At 45.9% G+C, this 17,620-nt stretch overlaps 1 protein-coding gene across 1 annotated transcript in view; it reads left to right on the top strand.

Moving 5' to 3' along the window:
- Nucleotides 1-17,620, top strand: part of Tnks (tankyrase) — a 169,715-nt gene that overhangs the window by 143,653 nt on the left and 8,442 nt on the right. Inside the window, exons 25-27 of the mRNA XM_077643796.1 lie at nucleotides 4,708-4,891; nucleotides 10,320-10,428; nucleotides 17,118-17,274. Of these exons, the coding sequence (XP_077499922.1) occupies nucleotides 4,708-4,891; nucleotides 10,320-10,428; nucleotides 17,118-17,274 (450 nt within the window). The remainder of the gene's footprint in view (nucleotides 1-4,707; nucleotides 4,892-10,319; nucleotides 10,429-17,117; nucleotides 17,275-17,620) is intronic.

Below are 17,620 nucleotides of genomic sequence, written 5' to 3'. Positions count from 1 at the left end.
GTAATATTTTCATTCCTAGAGGTCTGCAAATTTCATATTTTTGGTTGTGAAGCAGCTGCGAGGAGAAAAAAAATTGGTTGCAAATTAAATTGAATATTTTCAAATAATTTCAGAGAATTGTACAGGTAGTTCAACTAAAGACTCGCTTTTGGTACAAAACGCTGCAATGAAAAGAAGCAGATGCATTGCAGGTAAATGTTGCTTGCAATGTTGTTTGCAAATCACGAGCATAATTTTACTATACCTGTAAGGCCCCCAGATATTAAATACCTAATGTAGTAGTAATAGGAATACGTATACTTTGTTACAATTTTTTGGTAACAGTTGCATTCAGTGAAAAAAAAAAAAAAGTCTAATATCACAGTTTGACTTAACCTTAACATGGCAAAAGGAGCTTACAGAATGCTGTCTTAAAGCATTGGCCAGATACCTCTTTACTAGGCGCGGCGCAGGGCACTGCTGGCAGAATGCAGCACGACGGCTTGTGAAGTGGACACGAGCAGCAACCTGGGCTGCAACTCTTAGTGGTTGCGGCGGCTACATGCCCAAACGCTGTCAGAACCGAAGGCGTGAAAACGAAACGATGCCATTAGATGCTTTAGGCTGGCTTCGATCCTGATGCTTTTGTCATATGCTTTCTTCTTGTCCTCTGTGGTCTTAAGAAGTTGAGCACCGACAGGCACAGCAATCACCGCAAAGCAACTGCAACTTTGCCCCTTCCTCTTCAAGTACTTGCATGCACGTTAAACCTAAAGCAAGAGAATCACTCCCAATTGTAGACTGCACTGTGGCACAACGAAAGCTGGACTTCGTTTTCCGACCCATGAGCGCCCACAGCGTATTGATTTTATGCAAGGCCATTACCAGATTCGATGCGTCCATTGAGGCAGATACAACAGCCTCTGTGACGCCTAAGGGTCATTTCATATGCTGTGGCTTTCTCCTCCTGACGCTGCGAATATCGGCTTGCAACAGGCTTCCATCCGGCTGCGATTAAATCGCAGCGTCGGTGCGCTCGCTCTGCGACTGACAAGTGGTGAGCGCTGAGACTGCATGCGACATGGGGTCACGTCAGTGCGGTGGAAGCAGGACTGTTTATTCTGATTAAAGTGTACGAAATATTGCCTTACATCTAAAAGTACGCTGATTATAACAACATCAACGTAGTCCGTGTTGCACTGCTGTTGCGTTCAATCATGGGTTGCCTACGTAAACATTAAGTAATCCTGCGTGTCACTCCGATCGAATTCGCTAGGTCGACGTTGCATGTGAAAGCTCTGAACGAAAATCGCACTGTGATATCACCGACTGCACTAGATATTTTCATTCTAGTTGTAGCATGTTAAACAGGCCTAAGTATCGTATTTACATGCGTAATGAACCCTTTTTTCTTTTAGAAAAGTAAAAGTCAATTTGAGGAGAGAGTTCGTAATGTTGGGGAAAAAAAAGGTTTGACAGTTCTTTTTTAAAAACATCTATGCGATGTATGTGAATCAAAAATGATTCACAGTGTGCTTCTAGCCAGTTGTTGGTCTCGCTATCTGTATCAGAGGTGTCGCTGCTGTCGCTGGGCCCCTCAGGTCATCGTTGGCCCACAGCGTGTCGTCTTCAGGGTCATCCAGGCAGTTTGAATGCCTGTTCTTTTAAAACTGTGGACAATCATATCAGAGGGATTTGCTCACCACATCTCCAGAACCCATCGGCAGAACATTTGATGGTTGCCCTTTTTGTCTTTCTGCTGGAGTTGAGTCATGGTTGTTGATAAATGCATGAAGACGCCCTTCTCGAGATGGCTGCGGAAACTGACCATTAGGGACGGCAGGGGGCTGCCGTCCCTAAGCTATTTGAGCCGGTCTTTTCACCTGGATGTATTGAATGTGGGAAGTGTGCCCCTTGGAAGCATCTTCCTTTTAAAGGTGACTCACGGTGGCAGGTTTCTGCTAGCCCCTTTTATCTCTCCTTAGTGCTGCTTCTTGGCATGTGAAAGTTCGAAGCTGTTCGGTCCTTGTTGCTAGTTTGGCAGAACAGAAATTTCTTCTGTCGGATCCGAATGACAAAGCAGTCTACCGGCAGCCGTTGGCTGTGGTGGCACAGCTGCCCATTTGCACTGTTTTGATAAATTTTCACTTCCCTGTGCCTTTCAGCTCCGAAAGTGCCAGGGGTTGATCGAAAAGATACCTGAGCTGCACCAAACAAAGCAGATGCTCGGAGGGGGGGGGGGGGGGGGGGGGGGGGGGGGGGGGGGGGGGGGGGAATTGTTTTGAACAGTGTGCATTTTCAGCTGGCAGCCTACGAAAACCTTTTCGTGGCCGCCAACCTGGAGCGCCAGTGGTCGGCAGTGAAACCATATCACGTGCATACAACCAACTAAACTTGTTTCACACGACAGTGGCAGTGGCTGTGTATGCAGCTCTGGAGTTTACTTTTACCAAATTTTGTTGCTCAGCTGCTCGTAGAAACACTCAGCATAGACGGACATGTTAGTAATTTTCTTTCAGCATATGTGGGGTAAAAATAGAAGCTTTTCAATGTTCTAAATTGTTGTGCATGTGCAGGCACAATTTCTGGTTCATTTGTGTTCTTGGTGTGGGGTTTTCTTATCAGCATGCTGTTTTTTTCTTACTTATGCCTGGCTCGGTGTGCCTTGCATAGGATGAAATTACGCTGTAAGGCCTCATTAATGCAGACTTCAAGGGACCGGGAAAACACTCGAATTGTCCGAAGGTCAGAATTAACAAATGACTCCCAAAAAACTGCCGAAAAACTTTTGCATCATAATGTATTTCTTGGGTGAAAACCTGGGCTTTTGAGATGAAAATTGCACTGCTAAGGCTACTTCTCGTGGTTCCATCAATGCTTCACTGTGTGCACACGCTGAAGGGTGTCGAAGCATATTGTATTTAAACGATTGTAAGTCGACAGTCGATCTATTCTTTTAAATTTGAAACTCTGAAGCGGGGCGTTGACTTAAAATTGAAACCAAAGCATCGCACCATAAATAAGGCGAGACAAACGAGATATCAGGCATGGTACAGCGTGGTTGCATTTTCGCTGCGCGGCTCCGTAGCATCGCTCTTGGTGCTGGTCTTGAGCAGCTGCTATGTCAACGCGCAGAACCAGCATCCCCACCCCGCGCGAGGCGGCCGATGGTGGCTGTCGATAAGCAGCGAACCGCGGCACCAGCCCACTCCCCAGACGTGGCCGCAGATTGCGTATGCCGATAAGCGGCGGTGGCCGATAACGCATTTGCGTTCTATTCTTAATAGGCGTCGTTCAAGTTTTTTTTTTTTGTTCACTCTCAACTACACTCGGCGCTCAAGGGAGCGTCGATAGTTGATGGAAGAGCCGGTGTTCCAATCACGGCGGCACCGCCACTCGGAACCGCAGCAGCGCTGGGGAGTGTCGGTAGCAGACGGAAGAGCCGACGCCGATGTCTTCTGCATCATTCCAAAGAAAAAATATGCAGCGAAAATTTGGTGTCTGCTTCTTTGAAGGTACTCTGAAACACCTTCAGAGGAAACACATCCACTCGCTTAATCACTGCGTTGCGTTGTCATGAAAACCTGAGCCAAATAATACACTTCTACACGCAGCAGACGACCCACAATAACGCACGAAAGTTGACGAGCCCTTCCTGGCGACTTTTTCATGCTCGCACCCTCCTCCGTCGCTCGCATCTATGTATACATGTTGAGAGGTGGCTACTGGTTAGATCCTTCCAGACGTCAGGCAGCTACGAAGGCCGCGTCCAATTAGCCGCATAGCTTTGGCCGGTGAGGAGGCTCCGCTCCCGGAGGTGGGGCCGGCAAAGGAGCGCCGAGCTTCCAGCGTGCAAAAAGTGACAAAAGGAGAGGGAAAGGTGCGAAGACGCTGAAATTCAAATTTTAACTACAGATAACTCAGCTTCTACAGAGCGCATTAGAAAATTTCTTGCGGTGCAGTATTCGTGAAGAAGCGTGCTTTAACATCCCAGCCTTACTGCAACTTTATTAGAGCCCCTTTAAGGAAACGAGAGTTTTGGAGTATGCCGTAAAGTTTAATATTGTCTCACATGCTTCAGTATACCTTTTGTCATCATCAAAATTCACTTCAGCGCTAGAGGAAGCTGAACTGGACAATTTTGAAGGGCTCCATAGTTAGACTGCAGCAGTGGCAGACAGATGAAAGAAAGAAAGGTGAAGGCACACGCAAGCACTGTCTCGTAGCTAGTGTGTCGTGAAGACAAAAATATTTTTAAAAAAACATGAAAGGATCTGGGTGCGAAACAGATACGTCATACAGGTTAGAACATAAAGAAAAGGGTCGGAAACCATGGATGCCTCCAGACTAGATAAGACTAGTACTTGATCACTGGCACAGTTATTGCCTTTGTTTGTGATGAACTATGACTAAACTGAAATTATGACCCATGCTATGCAGAGCTGATGGTGGCCAAGCAGTCTATGTAGTCCAGAAGTATCTCTTTTTTCTTATTCTAGCCTGTGTGTCTGGTGCTCTATATTTGTTCTCTTGGCAGTAAAAGAAAAGCAAAATGGTTGTGAGTCTGCACATGTTTGTCCTCGTCTGCGCTGCACTCTGTGCAGTCACGTAAATGTTGTAGTAGACAGCCTTGTTTGAATTAGATGCTAATTGTTGGGGGGCTCAGGTTACCCCTTGGATGTTCTTCGCATCACAAGTTTATGATGTGGAGTTTGCATTGTTCTGCAGATTCAAAAAGTGCGCAACCGGAAGCTTTTGGAGCGGTACTGCCACCGCAGGAAAGAGGTGGCTGAGGAGAATCACAACCAGTCCAACGAACGCATGCTGTTCCATGGCTCACCATTTATCAATGCCATTGTCCAGAAAGGTTTTGATGAACGCCATGCCTATATAGGGGGCATGTTTGGAGCTGGTGAGTGCACCCCTCTTTCTCACTTTTGCTGCACTGCCTGCTCTCTCTCTCTCTCTCAATATTTTTACTTGTGCAGGTCAAGAGAAATCAGTTTTTCTCTTTCTTTTTCAAATAACTGGGTCTGAAGAATCTAATCGAATCTTTCATTGCTGGAGTTTGCATCGTCACCTGAGTTGGAAAACATAGCAACGGATAAGTCTATCTGTAACACAGAAGTGTAAATCTGCGTCACCCACGCTAACGGCATATTTTCTGCAGCAATATGCTGCCTGCCGGCATATTGGCAGCACACAGCTCGCTTGGCGTCGCTAGGCCTAGCTCACTTCGCATCGAAGCTGCAGCGCAGTGTGCTTTATGAGAAGCCACCGCCGATCATAAGAGGTCCAATTCTCTTGCCAGCACATTATGAACACAATAATATCTCAATTAAATTTAGGATACAGCTGATTTCTGCATTGCATTCAGCAGTGAAGCATGCCACATGAGAGCTACCATAAACCTTCAAGGAGATAGGCTGGCCTCGCCTCATGACAGCCGGTGCCCCGAACGCGAACTTTCCCACATAACAGCAGCGTCATGTTGAAAATAAGCATGCCAGCCCAATTAAAGGCCTCCTTAAGCACACCCCACGCTCACCTCGTCGTGTGGTATTACAGCCACTGCCAGCAGGTGGCTGGGCAGCTGACACGTCTTTGAAAGGTGATTGGGGGAATGCCATTAGGAGAGGAACTTGCAGGCGTGCGGCATGCAGTTTGATATATTGAATCTCCTAAACGTTTGAATAAATGCAGGCAACACTGGTATACTTTTGCTTGGGATTTTCAAGGGCATATTATGACCTTTCGATATATAAGGTCAGCATCCATGACATGCACGCTTAGTCGAAGGAGCAAATGAGCAAAATGCCAAAGTCATGGGGCAGTGTTGGATGAAGTCTTGAGGCCTCAACTGGGAGGCTGCACCTCCTCACCAAATGCCATTAACAAGTGAAGCACCCTTCAGTGTCGTCACCCAGTTAGAGCAGTTACTTGGTTAGTCAGGTTTCTTCACTGTCATTCAAAACTATGCATAAGCGTGGCGAAAAAGTCATGTTCTTGTTACCACGACGATTAAGTGGCAGTTGTATCACTGTCATCAACTCGCAGACCATGTGATGATCCACCCTCTTGCTCAACTTTGCCCAACAGCCCAGCAATAACATGGCAATCCACATTTTTACAAATTAACTTCTACTTGCGTTTTGGTCTGAAAGTACCTCTTTCTAACATTTTGTTTGCTGTAGTATTTCCTTCTGCAAATACAGCTATGGGTGATTTACCAAAAAATAACTAGAGTTTGTGTTTTATTTACTGGTAAAGCGAAAGCTCAGGCTGATAGAGAAGCCAAGTTAAAATATATGTGACTTTTGACTGCACTGGGGCACCACATTTTATTGCCGAAAAAAAAAAACGAAAACTGCACTCTGAAATAAACACAAAAAAAGTCCGCCAGTTTTTAAAAATAAAAAACGAAATGTCCAGCCCCTAGATATAAGCAATAATTCGATATATTTGGGTTCAGTATTGTTACTGGCTCACGAGCCCACCCAGCAGAAATGACCCAGGGTGGCACGACAAAACCCGGCTGGTGGCGGCGATTCTCTTAGCTTTCTCTCATGCTCGCACCGTGCATTGTCTTCTTCTGGTGCAATGCTCTCTTGGACGGCATATGCCGTACGCCATAACCTGTAGCAATATATCCAGGATCGACTGTATTCTGGTTTAATTCATTGAGCATTTGTACTGTGACCATATATTTACAATTCCTGTGCAGTGAGATATTTCGTTGTGGGCATAGGTGCTGTATTTTCTTCAAACAGCTGAACCAAAACCAGAATCCGTAAATTGAAATATAATCACCAACTGATTTTTCAGAATCAGCGGGGCCCAGAAAATGGTTCAAATAATTGAACAGCCTGAAAGATTCGTGAACTTCGAAAAATCGTTTTGCTTTGAAAAACCGGCCTGAAAAATCATGGACATGGCTGTTTACTGCGTTCCATTTGCAAGCGATAATATTGGATTGTATTTGAGCGAGAGTCTTGCTTTCATGCCTGTACCACCCCACGTTACCGGTACTAGACTGTGCAACGGAGCGCTGGTCATGCCATGAACATGCCGCAGTGCACCCCTCTCACCACTCTACGCGAGAAACGAGAACTTGGGCAACGAGAAGAGCAAAGGGGAACCCACGGGAATAAATAGAAGCGCGCGCTTTCAACTGCACTCCCATCCCCCCATCATTGTTTTGAACAGTGTGCATTTTCAGCTGGCAGCCTACGAAAACCTTTTCGTGGCCACCAACCTGGAGCGCCAGTGGTCGGCAGTGAAACCATATCATATGTGCAGGCATGGACATCATGGACATGGCTGTTTACTGCGTTCCATTTGCAAGCGATAATATTGGATTGTATTTGAGCGAGAGTCTTGCTTTCATGCCTGTACCACCCCACGTTACCGGTACTAGACTGTGCAACGGAGCGCTGGTCATGCCATGAACATGCCGCAGTGCACCCCTCTCACCACTCTACGCGAGAAACGAGAACTTGGGCAACGAGAAGAGCGAAGGGGAACCCACGGGAATAAATAGAAGCGCGCGCTTTCAACTGCACTCCCATCCCCCCATCAGCCCTGCACTGTGGGCAACTACGGTGCGGTGCTGTCCTACGTCCGACGCGATCACGTGCCATGGCTCACAAGCTCTTCTCTGTAAGCCTCCTCGCTGGCAGTGAAGCGAGTGCCATTCGTGCCATTAACCCTTGCGGCAACACTGTGGAACAAATAGCCAGTCCATTCGACCGACTCTGTTTAAATCCATGGTGACGCCTTTCACAGCGGCAAAGAGTCGGTGGTGACAGCAATGCCTGCTCACGCCTATATAGTCGAGCCCACTTGTAACAAACCTGACAGTTGGGCGGATTGAGTTTGTTACATCCGAGGTTCGTACTAAGTGGACTTCCCATGTTACAGCCAAAAATACAAAGTCACATGATGTAAACCTGTTGTGCGCATGTGTTTATTCAAACTAGTCCCTATTGCGGAGCTTTCCCAGCTTCCCAGAATAGTTACCTGCCCCTCACCTACAGTGTTGCTGCCCACAAGCTACTTTAGGGACGCAGCATATATGGCTAATCACGCTGAAAGCCTACACGGCAGCCGCTGGTAACCCACCTCAGTGGCTCAGTGGTTAGGGCACTCGGCTACTGATCCAGAGTTCCAAGGTTCGAACCCGACCGCAGCGGCTGCGTTTTTATGGAGGAAAAACGCTAAGGCGCCTGTGTGCTGTGCGATGTCAGTGCACGTTGGAGATCCCCAGGTGGTCGAAATTATTCCGGAGCCCTCCACTACGGCATCTCTTCCTTCCTTTCTTCTTTCACTCCTTCCTGTATTGCTTCCCTTACATCGCGGTTCAGGCGTCCATATATGAGACAGATACTGCGCCATTTCCTTTCCCCAAAAACCAATTATTATTAGCCGCTGGTAGGTGGGCCTCTTGGTCATCATCAGCAGATTCATGGCAATGGGAGAGTGTTTGTACTTGGCGAACTATTATTTTTGTCAGTGTATGGCTCTCCGTTGTCGGCGCCCTCGCCTGCACCAACGAAGTCATCCCAGGCAACATCAGTTTGGGCTAGCTGTGCATTGAAGACGAATCGTCATAAATAAGCATGAACTTGATAACGTGGGTGTTTGACTGTGTCTTCCATCATTCTTTGGATCACAAATTCTGCCTTACGGAAGCAACTGCTGATGCAAGCTGCAGCCTGTACTATGCGAACTTATTCCATGGTGGGGAACAGAGTCACCCGAACAGAGACGTCGGCACCTTGTCAGTCAATTGCTATCATTGCTCTTAGTATGTACTGGTGACGGTGCACCGATAGAATATCTCGAGCACGTGAATTATACTGATGTCAAGTGGCAAGTCTGGCTTCTTGCGTTCATTGGCAGAAGTGTGTGGTCGCCACAGTCAGAAAAGGCGGCTTGTGGTGCTCCGCATGGTTGTCGAGCACGAATAGGATTTTCAAATTTTTTTTCAAGCCACTCGGCGAACAAGTCGCAAATATATGCCAGTGGCACACTAATCGATCAAACTGTCACTCATCATTCAGTTCTTTGTGTCGTGCACACGAGCATGTAGCTCCCAAAACATTGCGGCTTGCTAGTCTTCGTGAGGACACACAGCAGCTGCTGGCCCCATCTTTCGTGCTCTGGCATTGAAGGACGGTGACCTCGAAGCTTACGGCACTTTTCATCAGCTTCTTTCAAGGCATGTGTTTTTGATGGCCGCATCTGGCAAAAAGCTTCATAGGCGTTTCATAAAGCCCATAATTTTTTTTATTTTTGCTTTTTGTGGGGTTGCTTTTAATCCTTAGAAAGGAGAGAGGTGGTGTCACACACGAGGCTTGGAGGTGCTCGCCACTCTCTGCTCCTGAGAGAAACTAAGGTTTTCTACTCTAGGACCAAGCTTACAGCGCCTCCTCGTTCGCTGTAACAGGATTGTGCGACCACACTTGTTCTTTTGAGATGCAGTGCCATTGCCCTAATACATATTTTGACAGTAGATCTGCCTTCGTTCGTAATAAACGATCGTTCGTTGTAACTGTGGCCGTTATAAGAGGACTCGACTGTATTAGGTCGGAAAAATGAATCTCCACAATGTTTCTAGCGTTTTTTTCAGTGTGAAAAATTGCAACTTTGAGGCTCTATGGAGTGGAGTCCGAAATATCTGTTGTGAATTTGTACACGTTCCTATGAGATGCGCAACGGTTCTTCAACAAAGTCCCAAATATTGTGCAAGTCTGATTATTGGAGTCTGAAAAATTGGCTGGCTACTGTACGAATAAATGAGCCATCATTTGCTCTCTGGTTAATGCAGTAAGAGCTCGTTATTTACTTCAATGGATTGGAAGAATGCTCAATTTATTCAAAGTTCAAATTATTAAATGACTCCAAAAAAACTGAGAACCGCTTTCATCGTGGTAAATTTTTGTGGTGAAAGACTGCACAATGATCGTCTGCATTTGAGATGGGCACAGCGTGGCAGTGACTATTTTTCACATTTCCTTCAATGCTTCAAAGCAGGACAGGTCCAAAATGATAAGGGCCCCACCAACATCTTTCTTAGTTTAATGTGGTAGCGGTGGAGCCCCCTCAAAAGAGTGTGAGAAGGCTTCAAAACACAAACGATGGATGGCACGTGACAAACACATTTTTTGCACCATTACTCAAATGGAAGAAGCACGCAGCGGGTGTCGCATTTAAATGCACAGGGCTGTGTGGGGGCCTGTGTGCGAGTGTGAATTATCGAGGTTTTATTGTAGGTATTTGAGCTAGTAACTGCAGTGTACTTAATTTCAGTGAATATTTTTTCCTTTTTTTCTCTTTAGGCATTTACTTTGCAGAGAACTCGTCCAAGAGCAACCAGTATGTCTATGGCACTTGCGGAGGAACGGGCTGCCCAATTCACAAAGATCGCTCCTGCTACATTTGCCACAGGTAACTTCCACCTTTTGCAGCGAGGGTATGGTATTCTCTTCGCGTGCACAAGAGGGAATAGATTTTTTAGTGAAAAGAGACCATGACGTATGGTTATGTCCGCTGTCACCAGTGGTTTGGGGGTTCCATTGCTCACTTGCACAGTGTGTATGCCACTGACCAATTGTGGCATGACCCTGCTGTGATGCTTTTTCATTTGATATTCTAGTGGTAGTTTTAGCATGCTTGCCCAGGTGAGTATTCTTTATTAGCATCAATGCATTGATGCAGTTAAAAGTTGGTATGTCAATTTGACGATGACAATAAGTCGTGCCTCTTAACTCTTTCCTTACCGTGCCATAGGCCATCGGTCATGTATGACCGATGTTTAGAACCTGCTTCCAAAAATTCAAGCCCTGGACAAGCTGCGCCATCCAGATTGCTTCTGTAATGCCATTTATTTGGTTTCAGTTTTGTCTTTTTCATCTTCTAACGCAAAGAGGCAACGTGAAAAATTAAACTTTGACCAGACGTAGCCATTGCTTACCGATCATGGTGTCCATTTCGTCGTGTGCTCCTCAAAGGGGAAAGGCTACACTGATACTTTTGTTGGTTCTTATGCTGTATTTTTTTTATAGTAGTAGCAGTGAGTTAGGGAACCACGTGGAATGGTCGAATTTCAGTTTCGATTATGAGACTTTGTATCAGAGGCCCAAGACATCAGTGCGTGCTCGCACATGTTTCGTTTCAACGTTCACATTGTATTTTATGTAGTGCGCTTGATTTGTAAAGGATGAGAGTGGTTTTATTTGGCGGTATAGGTTCTTTGGAACATACTGACAAGATATTTTACCAAACGTGCCAGCAGAATTTTGATTATGATGATGTCAAGGAATGCCACGCCCCCTTTTCACCCATAGAAACCATTCGTTACCAACTGAAAAAAAAAGTGGACAAAAAGGAGGAACTACAGGCTCTGGTATAAAAACGAACAGAACTCAGAAAATTTGTAGTGCGCTGCACATCTCACATCTGCGTCCACTTCATGTCCTCAGGCTTTCTCTAGTTGGCACAGCAGTCTTATTGCCTAACTCGAAAGGCCACGGAAAGTGCAGTGTATTATGTACGCAGCTGAAGATCGCCAAAATGGCAGTGAAGAACAAGTGCAGCGTTTTGTATTTTAAAATTTTTTTGTAATCAATTTCTGGCTCAGTGCAGCAGCTTATTTTTGTTTTGCTTATTAATTAGAACCTCGCTAGTAAACTGTGTTATAGTAAAAACTCTGATATTGTAAAGTGAGGCTGCAGTCACATTTTGCCTTCCATAGACAACTGTACATTTTTTTTCGGTTATAGTAAAGATTTTTTCCAAAGAAGCAGCCATAGTAAAGAGCGTCTGTCTGTGGCGATGTACTTCCCGCGGAATGATGACATCGCAGCAGATGTGAAGTAGGATCGCGAAACAGACACCGAATGCGCTCGTTGATATGGCTTCACCACCAAGCTCGAGAGCCGCAGGAGAAGCCAACTTTTTGAAGCGCTTGAGGCCGTGAGGCGAAGCTCCCGGCGCGCACGGAAATAGTAAAGCTGGCTATGAACGTAGAAAGAAGGGGGCGCGGGTCTCTGAGAAAAAAAAGCCGGTAAAAGTACAGTGAGGGGTAGAAAATTGAAGAAAATTGCGCGCGTTCGTAGCATGGCAGCGTGAAGCACGGGAAACCAGCGGCAAGAAGTGGATACGTGGCGGAACTGTGTGGGCGGTTTTGCCACGCTTGGCTTTGTCGTGCGCATTTCTTGACAGCTAACTCATAAATGACAATGAGGCCACGGAACACGATGCTTTGATCATGCAAAGCTTTGGTTTTCACATGGAATCAAACTGCCATTATATTTGTAGCCGCCTTGTATTCGTGCAAATGCAATACTCCCACAACATGTAAATCAAGTAGAAAACGTGATAACATGTGATAACTGAAAATAAATAATTGTCGCTCAAAGGGACAATAAGAGCAGGGTGTAAGGTATATTTAAGTGTTTCTTTAATAAACCAACACTTGGAGCTTAGTAAGCAGCCAGAGAGCATAGTCAGAGCCACGCTATGACCAACAACTGATATAGTAAATAATCTGATATAGTAAAGATTTTTTTGCTGGTTCGAGCTACTTTACTATGGAGGGGTTCTGCTGTATTCTTTTTTTGTGTTACCAGCTTATATATTTAACCAATAAATTTTCGAAAAGTTTTGCACACACAACTCTGGCATTTTTTTTTTGTTCGGAAGTGTAATCAATAAGCTACAGTTTGATGTATTACAGTGCGCAGTGCATTTAGCTTTTCTTGAAGGAATAATTTTTATTTTAAAAAGCCAAAAATTGGTCATTTTTTCGTGATAGGAAACAGTTCTGGCAAGCAAGTTTTCGTGAAAACATGTTGCTTGGCAGGCATAAGTTTGCTATGATGTAAAAGTGTGTTAAGCATGATGTTCTTGCAAGTTGGAAGCACTGAAGGAAAGCCATAATATGATTCTGGCCAAAAAATATGGTCATATAGAATGGACATTTGTCTAGTATTGGATGCTCTTAGAATGTGTGTTTGTTGAGTTTTGTTTGATCAGCAGGCTTTTAAATATAGCAGAATTTGGCTATTTTGGGCATGACTATCTGCTGTGCATTGTGATGCACAACATCAATATTTTTACCACTTGGGGAGGACAGTATACTAGTGCAGCATGCAAAGTTTAATGAACTTATCTTCATTAGTTGTTTTTTAATTGCCTTTCCAGTTTGAAGATTTCTTACCACCTCACTATCGGGACTGATAACTACAAAACTGCTTGTTCTACAGCCTAGGAATTAAGGCGGGAGGCTACTTTCAAACACCAACTTTTTCTGTTTCTTGAGATAACTGAATGAAATTTTGAGGGTACACTCATGGCATAGACATTTGAATAACTACAAAGTTTCATGGAGCTACATACACTGGTACTCAAGTTACAGGAGTATATCAGAATGGTTCACATAGGTTCCTTATGACATGCCTGGAGAATTTGCAAAATGTGTTGGCACTGTCAAATTCATTATGAAGATTCCTGAATAGGTACCACAGGGCAAGACAGAGCCCTTTTTTTAATTTCCTCGCTGAAAAATTTTAGCACAGCATTGAATTTAGTGTTACTAATTAGACTTGCACTAGCCTATTTTCGATTGCTTATAATAAATTCCAGACTCAATATCTTGAAAAAGTGAGCCTGTCTTGCCCTCAGAAATTTATTCAGGCACAGAATAAAAAAAAACCTGGTGGGAATCTGATTAGCGGCTTCAGAGATACTACTGGCATAAGCAGCCACACCAGGAAAAAAATTCATCTCGAGAAAATGGCCCTTGATGTTTTGAAAGAACATTTCCGGGTCTAAAATGGCCCCGCAGAATAGTTTGCGGTGTCTTTGCAGACTTTCTTTATCTGCCGCCTCTCAGTCTTTGTTTGACCTCGCTTCTCAGCCTTTCCAATGCGCAAGGCATCTTTTTCCACAGCTCGATGGATAGCTAGGTGGCCAGGTGTGAGCCCCGCAGACAGAGAAATTTCTACCAACTCAAGCTTTGTAGCTAGTCCGCGCTGGGTACCTTGTCGAATTGTCAGTCCAGTTGCAAGGCAGCGTTGGCACAAGGTTCTGGAGAGCAGGTGGCCAAATGCACACATTTGCACAAGGCAAAATACCTCATCTTCGGTAGTAGCAGTGGCAGGTGTGGGATCGGGCGACATCGCTTGAAATTTTCGGAGCGTCGCGGTTGTGGCACCAAGTTTGTTTTTCACAGCATTACATTGTACCTCCGCAGCCTCTATCTCCTCGGGCATCAAAAAGTGCATGTTAACGCGTACGGTCGACGATGCATCATCGCTCACGGCGACAGACGCGAGACGGGATGCCGCGATCGCCGAGGTTGATGCAGTCGGGACAGCAGGCACACTTGAAACGCCGTCTCCTTGCGTTGACGCGGAAGGTACGGCGCTGGAAGTGGCAACACAGTCTTCTTGTAGCGGTGTAGCAGAGGCAGCACTGCTGGAAGTGTCTCCGCAATCGCCGGCAACGCGCTTTACTAACTTCGCCATGCGGACGGCGTTCATAGAATAACGCCGCAAACCGAAAGTATGTAGCATTTTGAATTTTCTTTTAGGGCCCATCGTGAACGGCCACGCGGCGATCCGCAGGGTGCACAAAACCGTTCAAAATACGCCACAAGAATCCCGACAGCAGTGGTGACAGCGATCTCAAAAGTGGCGATAAGTAAAGCGAGGAGCGCACAAAGAAAGAACGCCATCAACGGAGCCAGCCGCAGCAGACGACGCGCCGGCGGAGAGACCACGTGTCAGCGTGTGCAGCAGCCAATAGCAGCCGCGCTATCTCCCGCGTCCTCAAGGAGCGCGCGCTTCGTCCAATCATAGCTCGAATTCGAGACGCGGGAACCTCAAACACTGCTTCGAGTCCTCCAATCTCGTGCGAGCCATGCTTCTACCATACCGCGGCCACCGCCGGCGAAGGCAACACGGTAAAGGGCAAGCATTCACAAGCAAAACAAGACCAAGATGGCGGCGGCGCTCGGTTCAGCGGCATGGAAACGGCGCGCGCACGATGTTTGGTTATTTTTGCCGTTCGCTCGCGGCTCGGGGGCTGCCGCGGCCTGTTGTATATCTAATTAGAAGCAGTTCCACGATGAATTAGGCATTCATAATTACAGAAAAGGTAGTTTACAACACATATATCCGAAATATATACTTTTTGAAAAATAGAGTTTTTCGCGATTTTTCAACTTTTGAAACCTGCGTCCCCCCTTAAGCATTGAAAAACTAGAATAGTAATTCTAGGACTGTATGCAGTTTAATTGGCCTTGAACAAATAGCACATTATTACTGAGCCTTCAAATTTAATCTTTTTTTCTGCACAATATTCGTTCGAGATGGTGGCCGTACTCGACAACAGGAGCCCTGTTTGAGTCTCCTTTCTTGTAATATGTTCCACCACAACCCAGATCTCAAGGATGATCAAAAGAATAACAAGAAGCTGTAAGGGCTTTCGAGAATAGGAGGTGCTGCACCTCATCCAGGCCCTGTTGATGGGCAGAGGGACGTACAGCATGCCATATCGCCACCGCTAGCTAATCACACGACGCACAGAACAAAACGAGTCTGTTATCTGAGGCACATACAAAATGGTGCTGGGTCTCCCCGTAACCACGTTGAACGAGAAGTTAACGGCTCTTAGGATCCACAACACCTTTGCTGAGGTGTCGGACGCGGTTCTGGCTTTGCAAAAGGCCAGACTGCAGAACAAGGTGATAGGCAGAGCAATCCACCGAACCAGAATGATAACGGAGCTCCGCGCTCTCGATGTGCAATGGTTGCTCCCGCCCGAGGTCAGAAGCAGGATCAAGGTGAGCCCCATCCCAAACCACATGAACCATCAACTGCACGAAGGTCGGCACATGGCTCGTGTTGACTGACAGCTGCGACAATTCAAGGGCGACTCACACATAACAAATGTGGTCGTGGCGGCATACCCCAAAGGGGGCCTCTTTGCTGTAGCTGCTGTGAACAGAATAGACAATTCCTTGACCCTTGCAGCCTCCATCAGGGCAAAGAGGCCAGCTGCGATTGAAACCATATCCGCAGCGCTAGTCATCAAACACTATGACAGGGTGGGCAGGGTGGTACACGTCGTCGCTGACTCATAACAGGCCTGCCAGAACTTTACCAACGGGCAAACACCGTTGCTGGCGGCTCAGATCCTTGGCCCAAAAGCTGGAAGAATATCATCAAATCACGTGGATCTGGGCCACGTGGGACTGAAGGGGAACAAAAGGGGAAACGCCTTGGATCGAGCGTTAACCAACTAGGCGGGGCAAGACCAATCATATGATCAATCCCCACCTTTTACTTTCATGCCCCTGCTATTCAATTACGACGAACGCCTCGAGATCCAGCAGCATAAAGTATTTACCTTATTTACGCGCATAATTCGCGCCTTCGCGCAAACTTTGCGGCCTTATTATTATACGGCCTTTCATTTAGGGTGAACTTTTTTTCGGGGGACGGCCAGCGTGGGGTGCGGGTTCGGGTGCTGACGTATATGCAGCAACATACACTATCCCTATATTGCACGTTATGACCTTTGTGGAGTTTTTTAAGTCGCGCTCGCGAAATCCCCGCGTAATTTGCGCACCCCCTTCTTGGAGCCCTAAATTCTTAATAAAAAGTGCGCAAATTATGCGCGTAAATACGGTATCCTCCCCCTCACAGAAAGCTAAGTACTGAAGATTCCATAGTTCTCAGACTTATTCAAACTAACACGTTCCCTTGTGATGTTTCTGCTCTGGATGAAAAAAGTTGTTTTCAGCTGTCGTGCTGCCCTGCTGCTACATCTTTGTTGTTGTTTTTTTCTTTGCTTTGCACCTTTAGTGTGTCATGTATCATTCTCTGCAATTTTCTGATAGCCACGAAAAGGCTATTTTCTCTAAGTCCTGTTCAGTTGAGTTTTCATCTGCCGTTGTGTGCTTGTTTTATTTGTGATACCTATAAAGATACTTTCACAAATAAAAGGCTGTTTTTTGTAGCCTCTTTTTTGGGACTGTGTGTGTGTGTTCTACAAAACCTGCTCCAAAGTACCACCACTTTTGATGTTGTCCTCTCCAGTTCTCTCTCTCTCTCTCTTTCTGGCTGCAGGCAAATGCTGTTGTGCCGTGTGACACTTGGCAAGTCATTTCTGCAATTCAGTGCTATGAAGATGGCACATGCTCCACCTGGCCACCACTCGGTCATAGGACGACCTAGTGTGGGAGGCCTCTCCTACCCCGAGTATGTTGTTTATCGCGGTGAGCAGGTAGGTGGAACATCTGTGACATATGCTGGCTTTGTGGACAGTGTAGTACCCCTTTCAGCATTAAGTGAAGAAAATGAAGCTACGCCTGATACATATATGCACAGGGGAGCAAAATTTTTCGCCTGCTCCCTTCTTTCTGTGTGGTTCGTGCTTGAGAGACCTTTTGAGGGCAGTGAACTGAAACAGCTAGTGAGAAGAGATTAGATTTTTTAATGGCAGGAAATGCAAATAATCTTGCTGCTTGGTTTTAAAGCTTTTATATGTTTTTCGTGCTGCGGGCATAGCCCTTGAGGTGTATACTATTGCTGTTGCAGCAATAAATTTCCTTGAGTTGATAATGTTAGCG

This window comes from Amblyomma americanum, chromosome 1, assembly GCF_052857255.1.
Source record: "Amblyomma americanum isolate KBUSLIRL-KWMA chromosome 1, ASM5285725v1, whole genome shotgun sequence".
NCBI classification, from domain to species: Eukaryota; Metazoa; Arthropoda; class Arachnida; order Ixodida; family Ixodidae; genus Amblyomma; species Amblyomma americanum.
This window is presented reverse-complemented; position numbering and strand designations above follow the sequence as displayed.